Source organism: Platalea leucorodia (assembly GCF_965183815.1).
Source record: "Platalea leucorodia genome assembly, chromosome: 1".
Lineage (NCBI taxonomy): Eukaryota > Metazoa > Chordata > Aves > Pelecaniformes > Threskiornithidae > Platalea > Platalea leucorodia.
In genome coordinates this window covers 152,550,382-152,572,176 of record NC_138823.1, presented here as the reverse complement: position 1 = coordinate 152,572,176, position 21,795 = coordinate 152,550,382, and the positions used below count along the sequence as shown (strand labels likewise).

General features: G+C 37.2%; 1 protein-coding gene across 7 annotated transcripts in view; it reads left to right on the top strand.

The window, feature by feature from the left end:
- ARHGAP12 (Rho GTPase activating protein 12) overlaps positions 1 to 21,795 on the top strand; it is a 79,366-nt gene that overhangs the window by 26,421 nt on the left and 31,150 nt on the right. For 5 of the 7 annotated variants that reach the window (XM_082305413.1, XM_082305411.1, XM_082305410.1 and 2 more), the window contains 2 exons: positions 8,703 to 8,966; positions 17,244 to 17,324. In XM_082305413.1, the coding sequence (XP_082161539.1) occupies positions 8,703 to 8,966; positions 17,244 to 17,324 (345 nt within the window). Of the gene's footprint in view, positions 1 to 8,702; positions 8,967 to 15,486; positions 15,628 to 17,243; positions 17,325 to 21,795 lie in introns of all 7 variants that reach the window. The other 2 variants (XM_082305414.1, XM_082305412.1) reach the window with 2 other exon arrangements.

The window sequence follows — 21,795 nt, the reverse complement described above, 5'->3', positions numbered from 1 at the left end:
CTCTGAGAAGCAGATGTGGACGGTAGCAGCTGCCTATTAAACTGTGTGAAGTACAGCTGCCTGGGTGTTCAGGAAAGGATAGAGCCTACTGGTTGCACGACAGAATATATTCTTGTTAACATATTTAGTAAGGCAAGCCAACAGAAATTATTCTAGTATCTGATTTAATACTATACCATGGTTGCTTCCTAGGCCAGTTAGCTGTGTTATTCACTGGGGTTTACCGCCTTAATTTATTCCCATAACGTATTTCCAGTATACCAGTAAGTGTGCTGATACATTAGCATTCTCATACTCTTTGAATACTGGTGATGTTCTGCAGCTGCATATGTTATTAAAAACTTTTAAGTGTTGCAGTTCATAAGCTTAAGAAGATATTTTGAAATTATTCTAACACCTAACAAAGAACTACTAGCATAACAAATGCCTGCAGAATTTGCTGGCACAAGCAACATTTAGTGAAGCAGAGTTTCACACAAGTGAAATCTGCTTTTACAGCAGAGTAAAAGGACAACAGCTGTAAGTTGTGTGGGAGTTCTGCATTTTCTTGTCAAGTGTTTGGAATTAAATACCCTTTCTGACAGAACACAGATTTGATGACTGCTGTGTTTTAGAACTGTCTCTTGCAAATTGTTCTTTTCTCTATTTAAAAAAACCCAACACTTTAATATTTGGAAAGTGAGCCTTTAATAAACACATATATAGTTTTCAAATTCTTAATGACTCTGGCTTTTTCCGTCTCTTTCAAATAGTAGAATATTACAAATTTTGTTCTACTGATTCATGGGTTTTTGGTAACTTGCATGGTAGTAGTTAGATTTCATTCTGTTTGATCAAGCGGTACTCAAGCTATCTTTTAGGCTTTTGAGCTTGACCAGTAATACAACTTCAGTGACTTTTCAGTAACTTGGGAATCTTATCAGAGGTGATGTTTATTTTCCCATCTGTACTTTCTGTGGCTGCTCGGCTTTACACTGCTTTGTGTAAGCACTGGACCCTCAAAAGTACACTTAAATGCTATGGGATCTGTACTTTTGAAAACATAAAGTGTAGAAAAAATTGCGATTTGTTTTGAAGTGACTTAAACTAATGGAAACTTTTTCTTGACCTTTAAGCTATTAGGAGTTCAAATAACACCATTCTACCCCCCGAATTATATTTCATGGGAGCTAACTTTTTAGATGTGCTATGGTACTGTCATGGCGGCAACGTAGAAGTGTTCCATGAAGATGTTAATCTGTCTTTAAAAATACTTTGACCTCTCTGAGGCAAATGGGATGTATGGCTATACATTAAATCAGTTAAAACAGCCAACAGCTTGTTAAATGAGGGCTCTCCAGTACTCATGAAAGTTTAAGAGATTATTCTGCTGTATCGGTTGTCCTGCTGCAATGTTTCTAAAACAACTGAAGAACTTGTTGTGCTCTTGTGATGTTGCCCTTCTGAAAAGCAGTAACTGTTGGCACATTACAGGGCAGTTTTCCACTGGAAAAAGCAAGTTAGGTTTTTCTGGTGTTTTCTTAGTGTACTATCTTAGGTTTTTATAGAAAATAATCCTTGAGAGACATCACAAATAATTCCCAACAGCTTTATTCTTCACAAATGTGCATTCAGACATGTACTGTGGGTTCCCCAGAGGTCAAGAATTGACAGCAGTTGAACGCAGATAAACTTGGTATTTCTAGTAATGTTGAAACATCCTTATTACAGAACCAAGTTGATACCACTTCCATGAAGGTGGAGGAAGAAATAAATGTATAATCTACTACTGCATGGCATGTACAGGTTGTTCAAGTTGCTGGCTAAATTTCTGAAATAGGTTACAGATACTATATTATGTCTGCTGAAAGCATCAGTGTTTTATATGGTGAAGTGGACAGGGTAAAAAAATGAGTGAAGGAAATTTACTGGCTGACTTTTAAACATTGTTAAATTTGGACACTCTTTCCTAATTGGGGTAAGCTTGCTGTGTAAGCATGTATGAAGTAAAGTGTTTCATATGGTATTTAAATTTTCTACTATAGGAAAAGCAGCTTTGTCTATATCCTTGGACAAAAGCTTTTTTATGGAAGGGAGAAGCTAGATTGTGCAAGTGGCGAAGTACAAGTACGGTAAACACTGTCATCTTTGTGCATGTTTTACAAAGGATCCCATTGTAAGATCTTATTTCCGTTTTTTAAAATATTTGACATCACTGTTGCAATCCTTCGATCAATTATATACTTTCTTTTATTGCTATAAACTTCCTAAGCTCATATGTAATACTTTTGCTCACTGAGATGGTCATGAGCACTACTGAAACGTGAATGGGAAATCTGTAAAGGCTACAGGAGAAAAAGGTTTTCCATCAATTTTCTTTGATCGGTCACTTACGATGGGTGATCCGGGAGCGCTGTCTCTGGGGCTCGGAGGGAGAGGCAGCGGCTCCCCGCTGTAGCAGGCCCGGCGCCCCAGGGAGCCCTCCTGCTGGAGAGCCCTCCTGCTGCCCCCGCTTCCCACCGCTCTTCCCAAGCGCTTGCCAGCGTCACGGAATAGGCCCCCTCTCGGCTTTCCCTGCTGCAGGATTTCTGCCGTACAATTTAATGAATCATTGTCTTGATGAGTATGAAAGTAATTTAAGTCACTTCTTTTGGGCTACTGAGAAAAGGGAGTGTATTTAGTTCTAGAGGCTTTTTGCTATGCATCTAGATTTTTATTTTTTTTAATTGATAAGGCATTACAATATCACCAGATAAAGATTTATATGTTTGGCAACTTCGGGAGGTTTTTGTTTTTTTTTTTTTTGTGCCATGGGAGAGCTAAAGCAGAAGGGAACTTAAATGGCTGAAATAACACAAGCGCATTCTGGCAGAACTCGGTGTCCTATGTACTAAAACTCTTTGTTTTATGATCTAGTTTCATAAAACAAAATATTAATAGATGTATTTATATTAAAATGAATTGTATGTAAATATCTCCAGAAACAGAAGAAAGTAATAGCTCAGCCTGTAATTCAGTGTAAGTAAAAGGCAAAATTTACCAATATAGAATTAGCAAACGTGAATCAGATGTTTAATTTTACCGTTTTCAATCTGATGGGAAGTTATTGGCTAGCCAATTTAAAAATTTACTTGGAGTGTATGTGCTTAATTTTTAAATGGGATATTTTAAACATTTAGCTGTTGAATGGCCTTTACTAGGCAAATACATTTGAATGATTTGTACAGGATGATTTTAATTCTGTATTGCTTTGCAATGTCATTTATTTTTTCTTATCCCTTTATAATGGCAAATCAACTGAATATGAGAACTTGCAGTTAAATAATATTTGCACTACTATAGCTTGTCTGAAATTTATAGTTGACTATTAACAAGCTTATAATATTTACTGTCATCTTTTTATGCGTTTCTTAGACTTAGAGTGAATTATCCAGTTAAGGTTGGAGAACGTTAGTGAATTAAAAATTGCTTGAGTTCCCATTTCAATTTGACTTGTTACATTAGTTTGCTATCTTCACCTCTGAAGTAGTAGACGACTTGCTGAAATATCTCCCTTGTGGATTTTTGGGTATTACAGTAAGTTTTAAATGTGCCTGAATATGTTAGAAAGAAAGTAGGGTCCAGAATATGTTTGTAAAATCATAAGCCAAGAATAGAAAGAGGAAGGAGGAGATGAGCTAATTATTCCTGTTGAAGCTGTCACTTCGTGAAAACGAAACTGTAGAGTTTTTGAGATTTCTTTTTATATCATTCCTGTTGAATAAAGCTGGTATTGAAGTCCCAGGCCTTCCTAAAAGGACAGTGGCAATTCTTTGGCAAGAAGCGCGGTTGTTGAGGGAACTGGGATGCTTCATTCCCTGTCTTGGGATGCTGTGGGCTGTGCCTGCTCTCCTTTCCTCGTCTTGCTCCTGCAAAGAGCTGGTATTCCCTTGTTTTCCTTCAGTGCAATGCTGTGCTTTCACATGAGTATGGACAATCTGTTGCTTGCAATTTCATAAAGAGCATTAAGATGAGATTTGCTTTTTTAAATTTTTTTTTTCATTATTTAGCAGCTAGTTTCAGCAATCCAAATGCCGTTTACTGAAATGGAAGCTTTTAATTTCAAGTTCATAACACTAAGAAAAGCTGCAAACAGAGGCATGACAACTAAAGCAATTTATTTGTAAAGGAGCGAAAATCACGTGTGGTAGGTCATGTTTTGCAGGCTAGCATTGCAGTTGTTCTTTAAGCAGTTGTTATGTTCTACAGGTTTTTGTCTTGGATTTAAGTGCTGTAAAAGGAAAAAAGTAATTGCCAGTTTCAAGGAGACTTTGTTTTCTGTCTTTTAATTGCTGGCATCGTCGATGCAGTATGTTCTCATTGCATGAAAATAAACCAAAAGCATTTTTAGGTGGTGTCTGGGGAAGAGATCTGTAGTCCTTGTTCTCCCAGAACTGCAGACTTACCCTCTTGGAGTGCACTGAAACTTTTTTTTTTTAAGTTTGCTTTAATTTTGAATGCTTAAACAAATACTGCCATCTGAAAAAAGCCGTTTGTATCAGGTAACATTAAAATTTAAGGTATCCTCTGAGAAGCTGATATGCATTTTGGTAATGAAAAGTACCTTGTGAAGTATACTGAGTTTGCTTTTCCTTGCACTGAGTTCAAGTGTTCAGAGGCCCGATAGCGTGTCTGCTGCCTCTGTTGAAAATGTTGACTGTTCATTCATGAATGATTAACGGGTTGTTTTATTTAAAGACACGTCTCTGCTTCCTACTGTGTCAGTATAAAAACTACGTTCTGAAAAATCTGTGTGCACAGTCCCTATTTGAAGAATGTCAGGTGTTGATCCTTTGTCCTGCCTGCATGAAACTCTCCTCCTTATCAGTTTGCAAGGATTTAGTGCTAGCAGACTTCTCTGTGGACTGAACTTAAATATGGCAGATTTCTGAAGTAGTAAAATACAGAGCATTACTGAGCTCAGGGAGAGGTCCTCATATTCATAAAGTTGTCACAGTGCTTAACGGGCTGTCCCATTTTCATTCAAGTTGCAGCATCATAGAAGTATTTCTGCTTTTTAATTTTTCTTTATCACTTTTCTAACAAGAGTCCTTCACTGTTCTTAGCAGAAAGCAACATGAAAAGGTCTGAAATCCATATCAAATAGCAAATGAATGTTGAAATGTTTTGAGTATAAGGCATTTTGTGTCCGCGTGCATGGGCATGTTGAAGGACGTGTTGTTGTGATTCTGATAGTGAGAAGACAAGGAGTTTCTTTTGGTAGATTTAATTAATTCCATGTTTATGAGCATTCGGAGTTTGTTAGTGCAAAAATGAAGCTCAGGGAGTGAAGGCTCTAGCTGGAAGTCCTCATGTACATACAGAGCTGTTTAGTGTTTAGCATATATTTAAGTTTCTGGGAAAACAGCCGTGGGAGTGGTCAGAAACTATTTTGATCTAGGTAATGCTTTATTTATTTGGATTTATACATTGGTAATGAGTAATGGGTTTGGTAAATAAATGGAATACAGTTAAATTAATATGCTTTTTTGACTTGAAACTATTAAAGTTTTTTGCAGAACACTGTCTTGAACTTAAAACAGTCACCTTAAAAGAAACAGCGAGGTGGTGCAGGGCCCGGGAGCTCTTCAGGGACATCTGGTGCGACCTGCCTCTCGCAGGACTCTCCTTTCCAAGCTGGGCAGGGGAGAGGATTGACCTTCCTGCTAACACTGATGTCGAAAGTACACTAAAGTTAATTTCGGGAAACTTCGAGCTTTCTAAAATATGTTTTTCTCATCAATAAATGAGAAATTCTTTACAAAATTAGCCTCGATTACGTTGGGTGCTGTTGAACTGGGCTTTATTGTAGACACAACAACACACCTCGTTGCGTGGCTGGAGGTATGAGGAAGTATTATTGTATGCTACGTGGTTATTTAAAACAGTTCCTGATAAGAAAGTCGTATCTCTCAAAGACTTACTTATGAGCTAAGCTGTGTGTTGTAGTCAGATTGATGGCTTTGCATTTTTTTATGCTTCACTGAAAGCAGTAACTTACAGGTGCCTTTCAAAAATCTTGCAATTCTCCTCGAAAAATCTGTCTGAAGAGAGAGCAACAGGGAATGAAAGTAGCTGGAGGCTTGGTTGGCAGGGCAGTTAGCCGTCTTGTTTGTTGTTCAGGACAAAAGTTCTGGCTTTCCCTTGAAAACCAGAAATTGGTATATTGAGTTTGGAAGTACTAAGCAATCAGAAGAAAACCCCTCATTACGCTTTCGTATCATGTTACTGTTTTAAACTTAACTAGTATGGTGCCTGAGTTATGCGGCAGCATGTTGGCTGTGAGCTTCCAGTATTGGCTTAGCACATACATGTCCTGCAGTTTCACCTGGAGTTGTTCTGGTTATAATGCTGAAACCGTTGAAAACCTTGGTGTGAAACCTCTGTGTTGCTTGAGAAAATGTTCCAAAACCTCTAGCAGGCATTCTGTGTCATAGGCTTTCTATTTGGAAAAGTTCTACTAACACACAGAACTGCTCTTTTAATAATGGCACTTTGCTGTCTTAATTAAAACAAAAAAGCAACTAGCAAATGCAGGCCAGACAGCAAAGCCTTCTCGTTGTCTTGTGTGGAAGAGCAGTTTTAGGAGGACGGGAGTGTTGTGCAAGCCGCCGGCCCCCCGCCGCAGCAGCCAGGGCGCTCGATGGTGCTGGTTTTGCCACTTCCGTGAAATAGAGGAAGAACCTGAAGGTTTGTGCGTTCCCTGGTGCAGGTGTATGTTGCTGCTTCAAATGACGAGCCCGCTGGTTTAGTGGCAGGACGATTTACGTGGGCAGTGCAGCTCTGCAGGCCGACTGGGAAACGAATGCAGAAGCTGCACTCTTGAATGAGGAGACCCCAAGGTTACTCTCCCAGCATCCCGGGGAATCGAGGTTCATCCCTGAAGACAGTGGGGTGATGCTTTGTTCCTAGCAGCGTTCTTTATGCTGTTAGTGCTCTCGAGCAACTCTACCAAAGGCAGCCACTCGACCCTCCTCAAAAACAAAAACAAAAACAAAACAACAGTGGGGAGGAGACTTGGATAGTAGAAAAATACTCTTTTACTGTTCATCAAGTTTTGTAACAGATTTTTTTTTTCCCTTTGAATTAGGAAGGATACTAATTGGTTTTGGCGCTTTGGTTTTGCCAGTGCTGTAAATTTTTTTTTTTTTTTTTTCCCCTCCCCCTTGTGGTCTGCCTTAAACATACTGTACTTGCTATATCTAGTAAGCTGTGCTTTCTCTTTTAAAGGCACACAAAACAAGTCCATGCCTGTTTTAATCTCATTAAGTTCCTCTCTAGCTGTTTCCCCTTTTGGTTGTGGATATTGCCCATATTTGGTTCTAGCTATGGTGCAATCAGTTTATATCTGATTGTGTGGTATGATATGCTGTCTTGCCTGAGCAAACCCCAATAATTTATGATTAGATGTGGCCTAGATTAGCAGCTTATGATTTTAATGCTTAAAAGTACATTATAAAACATCTTTTATGTAATGCAGTTTGTTATTTTTTCCTGTGAAAGAATCAACAAGAGGCACAAGGACTTGCCTGCAGTAAAGCTTCTGAATTAAAACCAAGCAGGGGGAAGGGATGGTATAAATTATACAGTTGCTTCCTTTAGAGTGCCTAAATAATGTGCCCTAAAATACAGAGATGGCAGTGCATTACAGGAAACTATTCAATTTGGTTTAATAACAAGCTGCTTTCACAATCTCATAATCACAGCTCTCGTGAAAACACATGCTTTTATATTCTGCATGGTGTGTTTTATATACTTCTAAAATAAAAAATAAAAATTGAACATCTGAAAGTGTATTTCTCTCCGAAGCACTTTAGTGGCTTATTTGAAAGTATTTATGGTTTCAGTGAGTGCCATGGACTTTTCACCATGCTTTCTGCTGGCCTTCGTGTTGGCAAACTATTTATTAATGAGAAATTGTCATTAGCGTTTTGTTTTCTTGTAGGTATTTGTTGTTCTACTTGTGTACATGTATATTAATAAAATTAGGTGAATAAGAATACCCACTTAATTTCTATAAGAAGAGAGTGGTAATCAGAACACTTGGTGATATTGCCTAAAATATTTTTAAACAAGTATCTGTTTGGAAAGGCACACAGGTAAACCATCCAGGTATCTTCCAGAGTTTCTTAGTCACAACATCGTGCTCATCTTTCCAACTGAACTGTCTGTTTAGATCTTGCTGAGAAGATACAAGTGCTGCTTCACGTTCACCATCGCCTGTATTAGCAGTGAGGGGGAAAGGTTGGGGAACCATCTTTGCCTAACAAGTGGCATCTTGGAAATGCTACGTTTTGTCTTGAACAAGATCACATTACTTACAGTTCCTGAGCAATACTTGAACTGTAAAGCTGAAGTTTTTCAACACGGCAAGCATATAATTATTTTGATGATGATTCCAGTGTATTTCAAATCCACTGTAAGACATAATTATCAGCTGTCATCTGGAGAAATGCTGAAAAATTGTTTCAGTATTAAATAAATATAGCTTGTGATATCTACCTTATAGTTAACAATCTAGTGTTTTCACGCCCCAGCATCTTGTGGCTGTCCTTTGTGCTTTTGTACTTAACAACAAAAAAGGGAGTTTGTTGGTTTGTTGTACTACTGTAATATATTCTGATTTGTAAGGGAGCATTCTAAAATTCATTTGCTCTTTAACAATACATTTCTTCTCTCAATAGCCAACTACTCCACCAAGCCAAGGGAGGCCTGATTCACCAGTTTATGCTAATTTACAAGAACTGAAAATATCTCAGTCTGCACTTCCACCACTACCTACAAGTGCTCCGGTCCAAATAAATGGGGAATGGGAAACCCATAAAGATACAACAGGACGCTGTTATTACTACAACAGAGGATCACAGGAGCGAACCTGGAAACCTCCGCGGTGGGCCCGAGATGCAAGCATTAATAAAGGGGATTCCCAGAGCCATGCAGATCATGAGGTAGTTCCTTCTGAGATCACAAGCAATGAGACTGTAATGCATGTGAATGCTGTTTTGCTGTGGAATTTGGTATCGCTGAGTTTCGAGGTGTCGAGGAGTGTCTTCATTTGTCTTTTTGGTTGCGTGTCTTGGTATGGAGTAGTAAACAGTTGAGTTCTTCAGTTGCTTTTGTGTGCAAGAATGCATACGTGAACTGTGTACAAGAGGAGTAGGTTGTAAAAATGCCTTACAGTCCCTCAGCAGGTATTGCAGCTCTTCTTTTAAAGGTAAAGGAAAACTAAGATATTTTGAAACAAATAGGACTATAAATGACAACAGAATAAGACCGTGATCGTAACTTCTCTGACATGGAGTGTGTTCTCTTTCCCAGTGTATTTGCCTCATTTTTGGGGTAGAAGAGGGGGAAAGGAGGGAGGAGTGTGACAGTGCTTCTAGAAGCAGGATCTATGGGGATATGTTGAAAAAAGCAAGGGGAATTATTTATTTTTATCAATATCAGTTAAATACACAGTAAAACAAACGCAGGGGATATACAGGTGTTTGCTACTGCTTGGTTAATGCTGTGGCAGTAAATTTATATATGAGATGTTTTTCTTATAGAGGAAAATATTTTTGCAGAGAGAAATTAAGATGGGTTTAGAGATCAAGATGGATGTAGAAAACTCGTTCTGGAGTCAAAACCAGACTTAATGGAGTTCCACTTTCCACCCACATTAAAAATACTGACATAATTGAAGCTTCTATCGAATTTTTATATATTGATTTTTATTTTCATACTTAGATTTATACATACTATTAATAATTCTCTATATTCTATGACGCTTTAAAAATGTTCATTTTTTTAAAAAGGGGCATATGTGACTGTTCAAACTCTAATTTTATTCATGAATTCTTAAAGAGGTGGAATAATCATAGTTAATATAAAAAGCAAGTTTAGCTGGATAATTTGTTGCAGCATTTTGTTTAACGTTTTGCTTAGGAGATTTGAATTTACACACTTGTCAGTGATTTCTGCCTTGGGTAGCTGGAGAACAAACTAGGAGAAAGGGCAGTTAAAGGAGCAATATTTTTGTTACCAAATTGTGTTAACTTTGAGAAAATCCTTTTCTTCATTCTGTGAGTGATACCTTAAAGAACAGAAGACGAGAACATTGAAATTATCCTGCTAAAAGTTCTGTGTAGCCAAGTGTCTATGTCCAAGGGTGGCAAATGCTGATGGGGGGAGGAAATCCACCCCAGCTTTTGGCAACTAGCCGTAAGAGCTTTAGACTAGATTACATTCAGGCCATAAACATATTCTTTAGATGTATCAATGGATTTTTTTCATTATGCAAACCTTTTGGTTTTGCAAAACCTTTTGGCAAAGCCTTGCTCCAGACCTTGCTTAAGGGAGTTGAAGCTTACCATGAAGTTATTTATGTTAAAAGATGATTTGGGCTAATATTTGAGGTGCAGATACATTCTGTGCAGCCAGTGGCTAGGGAGAGCCAAGACCGTGGTGTGTGTTTGAATGGCAATGGTTCAGATAGAGCAAAGGAATAGCTGGGAGATGGATGTTACTATTTAAACATGCTTAAAATAGTGCTCTTGTATTCAAATAGTACTTAGGTTAATCAGTTTCCTGACTGAAAGAAAAAGCAAACATCAAGAAATGTTCTACATATTTCACTTTTATATACCCTTTTCAAATATATATAGTTTAGGTGGAATTGCTCCTGAGCCTATTACAATGTTTAGTTTTAAAATTTAATTGTGGACTCCTCAAAAATTTTAGGTTGCTGGAAGCCCTGTCGTAGAAGTCTGCCTCTGGAATGGTAGTGCTAGAAACAGGAGAGAAAGGAAAAAAGGACCCTTTCATTGCCTTTGGCAACGTCCTTCATAGCAGCCATGACATCCGCAAGCATTTAAACAGCCAAATTTTCTTGTTGCAGGCTAGTGGCAGCAACAGGTAAACTGGTGAAACGTTTGTGGCTGTCACTTTGGTGTCTGTGACGATGGTCTGTTAATTTCTCACTGGCTGTCCTTTTGCTGGATAAGACTCTGGTTTTAGTCTGGAAAGGATGATTGCTTTTTTGAGTAGTAACTCTCCTTGTAGTAAGTGTAGCTGGCTTTCTGTTACCATAGTTCTTCCTTCTTTTCATGGAAGGACCTCCAATAATTCTTTCTCCTTCCCCACCTGCAAATGATCCCTCTGACTCTTACTCATACCTCTGTACCACGACTTCACCACATGGTTGCATGTTCAGAAAGCTTGATTTTAAAAAGATCTTTTTTATTGCCCATAACCTATTTCAGCTCAGTTCTTCTGTTTATTTGTGACGCTTGTGGTATCACAGATTGGCCTTCAGACAGTTAGATCTATCAAGTTTTCAGTCTTTGTAAGACCAATGGATGATGCATGTTTTGATTAATTTTTAACTAGACACAAGTTCATATTTCCAGTAGCACAAGTTCCTTAAGTAATTTGTGTCCTCTCTGACTGTGTTATCAAAGTTTGAGCCTAGGGAGATACATGTTGCAAGGTCATGTCAATCCACTTTCTAGCAGTCATGTTGATTTTGAAGTTGCCTTTTTTTTTTTTTTCTTCCTTTCTTTTCTGTTCTGCATTTGGGAGTCTACTTTACACTCCACTGCTTGTGTTCACCTTTTCGTTTATGGCCTCTGAGTACTTAAACTGAAATACTTAGGGTAAAGGTTGAGATCTGAGCCTAAGCTACAGTAAAATATAGGACATCCCCAATTTTGTCTAATTATGAATACTTAGAGCAAGTATGTCTTAATGATTATTAAAACCAGATTTAATTTATTATAATGAAGTTAAGTTGGCTTTTATACACTAGTCTGAGTTATGCACATTCTCTTCAGATTTAGTAATAAAAGAGCATATGCAGGAACATTAAATGCTACTTGTATCTCTACTGATTTGTCCTCAGAGGCGCTTTTATCATATTAGGTAGCAAAATGGCAAGATGATGTGAAAATGAGACTGTGAATGATCATATATACTAATATATGTGTAATATATTAGAACATGAAATAGCTTATAGTTGGTGTTACGACTTTGCGATTAGGAAATTGAATTTGATTGGATACTTAAAAAGGGGCAAAATTGTACCTAATTTGTCAAAGAAGTTGGTAACAGATATGGCAGTTTTTTGGATGGGGTAGGGGGAAGCAGTGCAGTCCTATTGACAGGGCCTCTAGGAAAATGTATAAGATTTTGGAATTGCAGATAAAATTTATCAGAGGTAGCGACTTGTTAATGTATTTGAGGAAGGAGTGCATAACAGTAACTGGGAGAAATTTGTCAGATAGTAAGTGATTTAATTAAGGTGGACTGTAAAAGGAATGAGATGTCATCATATCAGAGAAAGGAAAACATCTAATACCTAGCTAGGAGACAATAATGTGAAGTAGAGAACAACAAATTAACCGGCAAGCTGTAGGAAAGCAATAGGATTTCACTTAAATTGAAAACTACATTTAAAATATATGGCCGATACGCAATTTTATTCCCTGTTTTTTGTTTCAAAATAAACAAAGGATAATAAAGGGATGCTAGCTTCTTTAATTAGTCAGTGTTCTTTCTTATGATTTTGATTTTTAGAAGTAGTAGTAACTTTCAGAACTAGACTGGTTAAGTGATAAAAGAGAGACCGTAACTGTTCCTATTTTTTTATTAAATGCAGGTGATGAACTAATCTCTGCCCTCAAGAGTTTTCCATATAAATGGAAAAAAGCCAAGAAAGACAGTAGAAGCAATGATGTGGGGGATCTTTTCTGTAATTCCCTTTAGTGTTACAACAAAGTTCTTACAAGGTGTAAGGCTGGGCAGCTGTCTGCTTAAGATGGCTTTATTTAAATGTGGTATAGTATAATTGGGGATGGGACTGAGAAAAAGCATGGACAATACCTAAAAAGCATATAGGCAGTTAATACTGAAAAAGTGTTGAAAGTGAAATTGAAAGTTGCTGCGCCTGGTTTGGCCAGTGGTCTCTAACCCCTCTTGATGCAGCTTCAGCAGTTGTTGGTACTAGCTGAGGGACAAGGAGTGCCTTGGCTTGTTAAACTTTGTAACAACTCAAGAATTTTGTTTTAAGTTTAGGTCTGCAAAGGCTAAATTCGTATGCTGTGTTGTATATGAGATTAGTTAAGCCTTGAAACGTCGAGGCTATTATTATATGGGTGTCTTACAGATATAGTATCAGGAATTGCTTGGAAAGAGGCAAATACAAATGCATTATGTTATTCAGTCATAATTCCTGTTAATAGCAATAATAAAAATGTCCAAAGTCTACTACTTTGAAGAAATGTCAATGCACTTAGTATTTAACTATTAAAACATAATGTAAACTTAAATATATGTATAAATATAGCTATCTTATAAAATAGTAGTTCAAATGGAGCCAATAGCACTTTTATCAACTCATCAGTCTTAATTCTTAAAGTGTTAAAATAGGACTGAAGACTTTTTTGCGCAAGTGGTTAGAAATTGGCACTTCAGAATTTCATGTTACTCCATGTGCAAGAGAGGCGGCATTGTTTAATCCATGGTTTAGATGCTCGCATTCTGTAGGCTGTAGAGGGCACTTTACATTTTTCATGTTACCTTATTGAAAATCAACCTGAACATTTCCCATGGGTTTTGCTGTGCTTGGTAAGCTGGCTTGTGTCCGTGTATGGGGTTTGTGTCACACAAGTGGCAAGGTACTCAGAAAGGTAACACCAAAAACCTATGTCATGATCATTTGGAAACATCACTGAACACGTAGACTCTAAAAATACTGACTTTTAAAAACCGGTGACTTTCTGATACCTGAGTATTTTTTGGTAAGATTTAAGCTTTTCAGGAGAGGTTTTTTTTCCTAGCTTAAAGTCGAAATTCTGCCTTTCTCCTGCTTTATAGTTTTCCTCAAAACCCTTTGTCGTGGTTTAACCCCAGCTGGCAACTAAGCCCCACACAGCCACTTGCTCACTCCCCCTCCAGTGGGAGGGGGGAGAAAATCGGAAGGGTAAAAGTGAGAAAACTTGTGGGTTGAGATAGGAACAGTTTAATAATTGAAATAATAATAACAACAACAATAATAAATTGTAATGAAAAGGAAAACAACAAAAGAGAGAGAGGAACAAAACTCAGGAAAAACAAGTGATACAACTGCTCACCACCCGCTGACCGATGCCCAGCCAGTCCCCGAGCAGCGGTCACTGCCCCCCTGGCCAACTCCCCCCAGCTTATATACTGAGCATGATGTCGTATGGTATGGAATAGCCCTTTGGCCAGTTTGGGTCAGCTGTCCTGGCTGTGCCCCCTCCCAGCTTCTTGTGCACCTCCTTGCTGGCAGAGCATGGGAAGCTGAAAAGTCCTTGACTTAGTATAGACACTGCTTAGCAACAACTAAAACATCAGTGTGTTATCAACATTATTCTCATGCTAAATCCCAAACACAGCACTATACCAGCTACTAGGAAGAAAATTAACTCTCTCCCAGCTGAAACCAGGACACCCTTATACTTGTGTTATTGAACCTTAGTCAGTATTTAACTATTATTCTGAAGAGCAGGATGTGTTCCCTTTTAAGTGTTAGGCCTCCTACTAGCCGAGGATCCAAGATAGTGTGAAAGGAAATCTGCACTGAATTCCTCAGGAGACTATGGTATAGAGATATTGTTGTGGGAGATGAATGCAGGGAGGTTTTTTTTTTTTATGCATGGAATGGATGCTTTGAATAATAACTACAATATGTTAGCAAGGAGATGAACAACGTGTATGAAGGAACAGAAACTGCTTGACGTGTGTGCAAAGTCTTTTTTTTTCTACTTTACACCTCAAACTTGTTCTTTACATTATAATTCACTTCTACCTTCAGAAAATAATCTTATACCTCAGCTAGCTGTGCCTGGTAGAAAGCCTTGCATTTGCATTACTCATTGTCACGCGCATCAGAGCTGGAAGGAGGAGAGTGGAAATTCCTAATATTTTAGGATGCATTGCACAAGTACTGTAAAGTTCTGGGACCTGCCAAGGTGCAACTGGAGATTCAAGTTGTCCTTAACAATTATTGTCTTTCCAGATACTATTTGGAAGGGGAAGAAAAGGATTTAGTTAAGAAAGCTGGGATACTGCCAGAAAACCAAGGTAGCAGGTCTCCCAAGTTTTTTGGGGCGATGCAGATTACTAAAGCTAACTCTCTTCGTTATTCAGTAATGTAAATCTGTGGGAATAAAATTTAGATCGTCAAAAAAATCAGTGTTTAAATTTAAGTTGCTGAAATCTGGTATAGTAGAATTAAGAAAAATATATCAATACAAACCAGCTGTTCTGAAAATATTTTAAATTGCCTAGCCATTATCAAATATTTCTGTACTGTAAAAATGCATCTCTTATTCCTGATGTAAGATAAAAATGTGAACTCCCTGCAATTTATTACTGTTCTCTTTCCAGTCAAATAATCTTTGATCTTTCAGATTTTAAAGTGCTTTCATTCTCAAAACTGCCTTGTATGTTTCTGACTACTTGTAGCATCTTTCATCAGAAGAAAACGACCACAGTTCTTGTTACAGCCAGTCAGATAGTCAGTATGGTTCTCCTCCAAAGGGTTGGTCAGAAGAGTTGGATGAACATGGTCAAACCTTATATACCAATGACTATACTAATGAAAAGGTACTTTTTCCTTCTTCTCATCCCGTGTTCTAAGTCATTTCCACTAATTCACTGTTAGAAATGCAGATTTCATTTCTAGAAGTGAAAAGCATACCTCAGCAGTATCTCCTTTTATTTTTTAAATATGCACAAAACTTTAGCAACTGAACTGACTTTTTTTTTTCTTATGTATGTTCTTCACTATTCAGAAGAAGTTTTCTTATTTCCAGTTGGGTGTCAGATTATATTAAATGAACATATCATGTATAATTTTTTTAATTCCCACCCTCCCTGATCCTCTTGGTTACACTTCAGGAATGAACTTCATGCCAATTACTGTCTTTTAGGAGTTGTTCTTGTCTCATAGGCCTTCCAGTTAGGATGGTTTCGAACTGAAAATAATGCTGCTTTATCAGTTTCATCCTTTCCTTTACTGGAGATTTTCAGTACTGCTTTCAGATGTAGACAAAATTCTTAATTAAATTACAGCCGTATCAGTAGATTTATGTTCTATTCTAATTATCTAATTGCTAATTTCTGTGATTCTGGGCACATCATAAAAATTTCTCCCATGTAGGATAAATGACAGTATTTGTTTATATTTGTAAAGCAGTCCATTTTTCTAATTGTTTACTAAAGTTGCATTTTGGTTGGTTTTTTTTTTTTTTTTTTAACTTCAAAAAGTGTTCATTGAAACAGTAGTTTGTTTACTGCATTATAGCACCACCTCTTCTCCTGTTGATGTATGCAAGGTTTTTTTGAAAGAAGTTTTTAAATAATTGAGTTTTATGTCAGTTTTGGAATTTTATACCGCTTAATCTATTTCTGCTTAAACATCTGTAGAGCACTTACCTATGTTTTGGCAAATATGTGAACTTTTTTTTTTAATTGCACTGGGATTGATAGAAAACAGTGTTTCCTATCACAAACAGTTTATTGGAAGGTAGTCTTGTGAAACCTGCTTGACTCAAGAGTCTTGCTGTGAGTGTTTCTGTGCATATTTTTGTGCAATCTTCTTGTAGACTTTTGCTCATTACAAGTCTTTCCTTTCTGCATACCTAGTCACAGTTATCATAGTTTTGCCCCTTTGATTGTGGGAGTTGCTTATAGAGGTTACAGAAATTATATGATCTTCTTCATGGTTTATTTAGGAACTGCATCTTATGTTTCTGTTGATGTTTTAAAAATGGAGTTGTTCAACATGTGCGGTTATCTCTTAAATTATCAGCAGTTGCTGGTTGAGCTTCTTGTAATTCTGTAATTTTATGTATAAAATCCTTACACAGATCTGATGCAAAGATTGTGCTTCCTTAAACTGACACTGTAATGTTGATAGGAGTAAAATATGCCATCTTCAAAAATATCTGTTTGTCACAATCTCTTGTGTGTTATTGCAGGACTATTTTCTGAGGAGTTACAGAAGGAAAAAATATTAGTGAACCCAATTCAGGAAGCTGAAGACCATGTTGCTCTCATTGCTAATTAACCTAGGTTACTTAATGGAGGTTGTGCACTAGACACTGCTGAAGTGGATGGCACTTTATTAATAATTAACTTTAAATCCCAAGTATAAGATATTTACTGTGTTACGACTGTCACTCTGATTACATTTCTTACCATCACGTTTCTTTCTACAGTGGATAAAACACGCAGATGAACAAGGTAGACCATACTACTACAGTGCTGATGGTTCCCGATCAGAATGGGAGTTACCTAAGGTGAGTGACCTAAAAACGAAACTTTGAGAACTTGAGGCTTTCCCCTCCTCCTCGATAAGTGTTCTATGGGGCCTTTAATGGGAGTTATTCACAACAAGAGGACTTGTATATTGCACTTGGTTATTATTTCTTGCATTTTTGTGCAATTTCTGATTGTGAAGAGAAAAAAATACACTCAAGGACATGAAAAATGGATGTATGTAACTATTCAAATGTCAGAGAAGATCTTGTATCCTTGCTGAACTGAGCTTTTCATGCAAGGCTGCGGAATAAGATCTGTGATTTTGCTGTGATAAAGAAAACTTCTATAGGAAAAAAGAAAATAATTTTTTTTTACTACAAAATGTTCCTGAGAAACTGTAGTCTATTTTTAGTACCCTCCAAAATGCATTATTTTTATGTCATGAACTTCTACATTTAGGTGATTTAGGTGTTTTTCAACACCTGTCTTATGGAGACAGGTGTTGAAAAACAAAAGTTTCAGTAGTGTTTTGTCATATCTTTGAGGATGACACAGTTTCACTAGAAGTGTGTTCTGGTATTTATTAATTTTGTAATGAAAACAGGAATTTATAGGAAAGTGACAGAGCTAGGGACACTTTGTAGTCTGAGGATGTACCTAATACTATTTAATTCTCATTTTCATTTTAAGAGACTGTAGGACATTTGTAATAATGATATAATTGTATATGTCTTCCCTGCTATTAGGATATTTGTTCAATCCTACATAGTAAGAGGACCATAAAAAAAAAAAGTTTCACACAGAATTGCGTGCATAAGTATATGAAGGAGCATGTTTCTCAATTATTATTTCATCAGTCCAAAAATCGGTGTCCTAAGTCACTTCCACTTCGAAAGGAGCAACCTTAATAGACAGTGCTTTCATAATATTTGTGAGAAAATATTTACATTGAAATTTATGGATGAAGCTGTATACTAGACTGTTTTGTTACATCAGGAAAATAATTTGTATTTGAGTCACTGAAGAGTTGAGTTAGCTTTGTGAGTTCTCCGATGTTGGTCTGATGTGTTAGATAAATTTTGTAACATACATAAACCAAACAATATAATCTATAGCTATTGGTTTTAAAAGCTACTTATCTATTGATCAGCTATTAGATAAATTAGAAGTCTGAAAATCTGCTAGACCAGGTTTTACCAGAAGCAATTGTTAGTTCAGTATATATAATTGAAGTTAATTTTGGGGAATAATGCCTTGGGTACTTCATTCTATGACTTCTGCAATGCAGAAAGTTTTGACTGTGAAGAAGTTGTTTTCCACTAAAATAGGCTGTGTTTGGATTTGAACTAAATAGCAAATTAAGTTGGCTTTAATCCAACTACAATAAGTCACAGATAATCCAAAACTGTTACCTAAGGCATATTAGCATAAAGGGATGGGGTCTAGTGTTTGTGTGTTAGTACATGATATTCTAGTGGTTCTAAACAAACATCTGAGCTCCGTTGTATCAATAGCCACCTACAGAATGAAATGTAGCCTCTGTTTTGGTGTTTGTGATCTGATATACTTTAGTTCTTGCTTATATGAAAATCATCACATATTGCTGTTACAAATTTTCCTTGAAAATTACTTCTCATGAGCCGTTTGGGCAGCATGTACTCTTTAATTCCTTCTTGAAACTAGTAAATCCTGGGTGGCCGCAAATATAAGGTTAACAGAAGTCAATGAGCAATTGACTCTCGGATTCATGGTCCGAGAGCCTCTGTATCTCTAGAAATCCTTAGCTTTTAACTTTAAATGCTATGTAATGGATTAAATATTTCAGCAAAATGTTTAGCTAGTTTATTTAACTATAGATCTGAAGAACATATAGCAGAGACGTTAGACTTTTGAGTAATTGAAGCATAATTGAAAATTATTAGTCTCTCAAAAATCTTACTGAAGCTGGTTCCAAAAGTGTTTAGGAACAAGTGAACTGGGAAAACAACATAGACCGCAGAACTGCTTGGAAGAAAAATAATCTATATTGAAAACTCTAATGAGTGGTGACAGAAAACTGTAGAAAGACTTCAGCATTGTAACTCTTGCTTAAATGAAAATTAAGTTACTAGGAAAAAAACCCTACTCTTGGTCAGTTTTTTCCCCAGTGTATTTAGTTCAAATATTGCCTTCCAAAATTTTGTTGTGAGATAAAGCGATGGAATAGCATGGTTGTGTAATGCTGTTAAACAAGAAAAAAAGAAGAGAATCCTTTTGTTAGATGGTTCTTGATAATCTGAACTTCATTAGAACTCAAAATCATTCCGAGGTTTCTGGAAATAGCACATTAGCTGAGCTAATACAATAATATTAAAAATCTTCACTGTTACAGCATTAACTGTAAATGTGAACATGCTTGGGAATAACGCACATACAAGAATACTGGAAGTGTTAAAAACTGTGACAGTGTATGTTGGGGGGGGTGCGGCAAGTGCAAAACAAATTACTTCAGACAGTCTCCTAAAAAGCCCTCTGGTCATGTATATTTAAATAACATCTAGGAATAGCTGAATGCCTCTGGCTAAAAGTGACGTCTTGGATGGAGTAGCTTTGACAACTGCTGAAAAGTCTATTAAGACTCATGATGAGTGTGACCCAGCTTTTTGCAGTGGAATAGAGGAACATACAGAATTATTTTTTAAAATGGATAATAATCTTCAACTATAATTTGTACTACATCTTGCAAAAGACTTTGCATTTTGTCCTATGCGTTCTGCTGCATTCAGTTGTTGGTTCTTGCCGATTACAAAAAAAAAAGTAAACCAGCAAATAAAAGTTCTTTTCTGCATAGTTCGCTAGATAAAATATATTTATTTCCTATGTAGTGAATGAGTAATATCTAAATCATGTTGAGAAGGGCTACAAATCTACTCTAGAAACCTAGTGGTTTTCTAATGTAAGTTTTATAATTCAAGCAAATGAGAAATCTGTATTAAGGGGGGACAAAAGTTCAACTGATCTCAGGAATGAGAACTCTAACGTCCAAAGTTTAAAAAAGGTAATCTATCAAAATGATAGAAGGGCGAAGAAAACTATGTAATAAATATTAAATAAGTAGCTCAAAGGGGAGGAAGAGAGGTAAACCTAATAAAAATTAGGGATACCAATTAACGGTATCTCAAATTTTCAAAATGTGTTCCTAGGCTGGTATCTGGCGTAACAGCACGAGGGCTGGCCATCCTCTGACCAAGCTCTCTCATCCAAGAGTAGACTTAGAAAGAAAATGCTTATACTATAAGCGTCTGGAGTAAACTCATAGTTTTGGTGTTCGTGTTTACAGACTGATACTGCAATTACACTTTCTCTTCTCAGAAGATCCTGCAGCATTGGGTCCCCTCGCTCTATCCAGAGAGGAGTCGCTAGGTAGAGGAGCTTCATTTTTGGCTGTAGTATGAGACCAGCAGTCTGTCAATGCGCTCTGTGCACGGTCAGCAGCGAGTTGGAGCTCAGGGGCCTCAATTCTGATACTCAGGTGAATGATTTTCCTACTGGAGACCTGAATGCTGTCAAACAGAGTGTGCTCTATCAAAAATTATAATACTTGGAGCTCTTGGAGCTCTTCTTCAAAGATCAGCAGTCTTAGTGATCCTGACGGTTAGAAGGTGAAGCAGTGGATGTCCAGGGCAGCAGAGTGAACGAAGTGGGTTATACCGAGGTGTCTTTCAGTCACTTCCACATTTGAGATCCAGCTGCTTGTCCCAGTGGTCTCCTCGCTCTCCATAGGTTCTGTTCCTTCAGTGCGGCCGATGCCTCCAACTGCTGCCACCCAGGTGTCCTACGGCAGAGAATGAGGAGTCGTCTTTCTCGAAAGAAAGAAAGGGAGGTGTTAGGGATGAAATCCTTAAAGACAAAAATTCTTCCTTTTCCTTAATTTATGTAGGTTGAGTGCGTCATTGATTTAGTTGATCACAAAAGCAAAACCTGTAACAAGCGTCAAGTCAATCACAGCACCAAAAAGTGTATTCAAAGCTAATGGCAGCAGTAGCACTGGAAAGTGGTTTTGTTCTGAGGCAACGTTTGTTTTTTTTGCTTTGCTTTGTTTTTTTTTTTTCTAAATCTTCGATTTCAGACAGTCTGTTGGAACAACTGCAAATAATATGAGTATATAAAGGTACTAGGAGTTCAGAATATTTTTAAGTGCTGTTTTAATCTCTGACTGCAAGAAGGTAGAGTAAAATGCTTAACTTCTGGTCTTTACCAAGTTTCACTCTTTTCTCCCTTAACTCACCCAGTTCCTTTCATCTGGCTGAGGATGTTGTTAATGCAAACGAAGAAGACTCTTTTTTTCTGTTTCTTAAAGCTGACAGATCTGTGTCATCCCTGTAAGAATGGGGACAACTGCTACAAATAACTCAGAGGTGTTATATTTATTTCGGTCACAATTAGGCTAGGACAGAGCCTTGAGCCATGCCATATATCAGGTTAAAATTAAATATAAATCACTTGGCCAGTTGAGAGGGTTAGAAATTT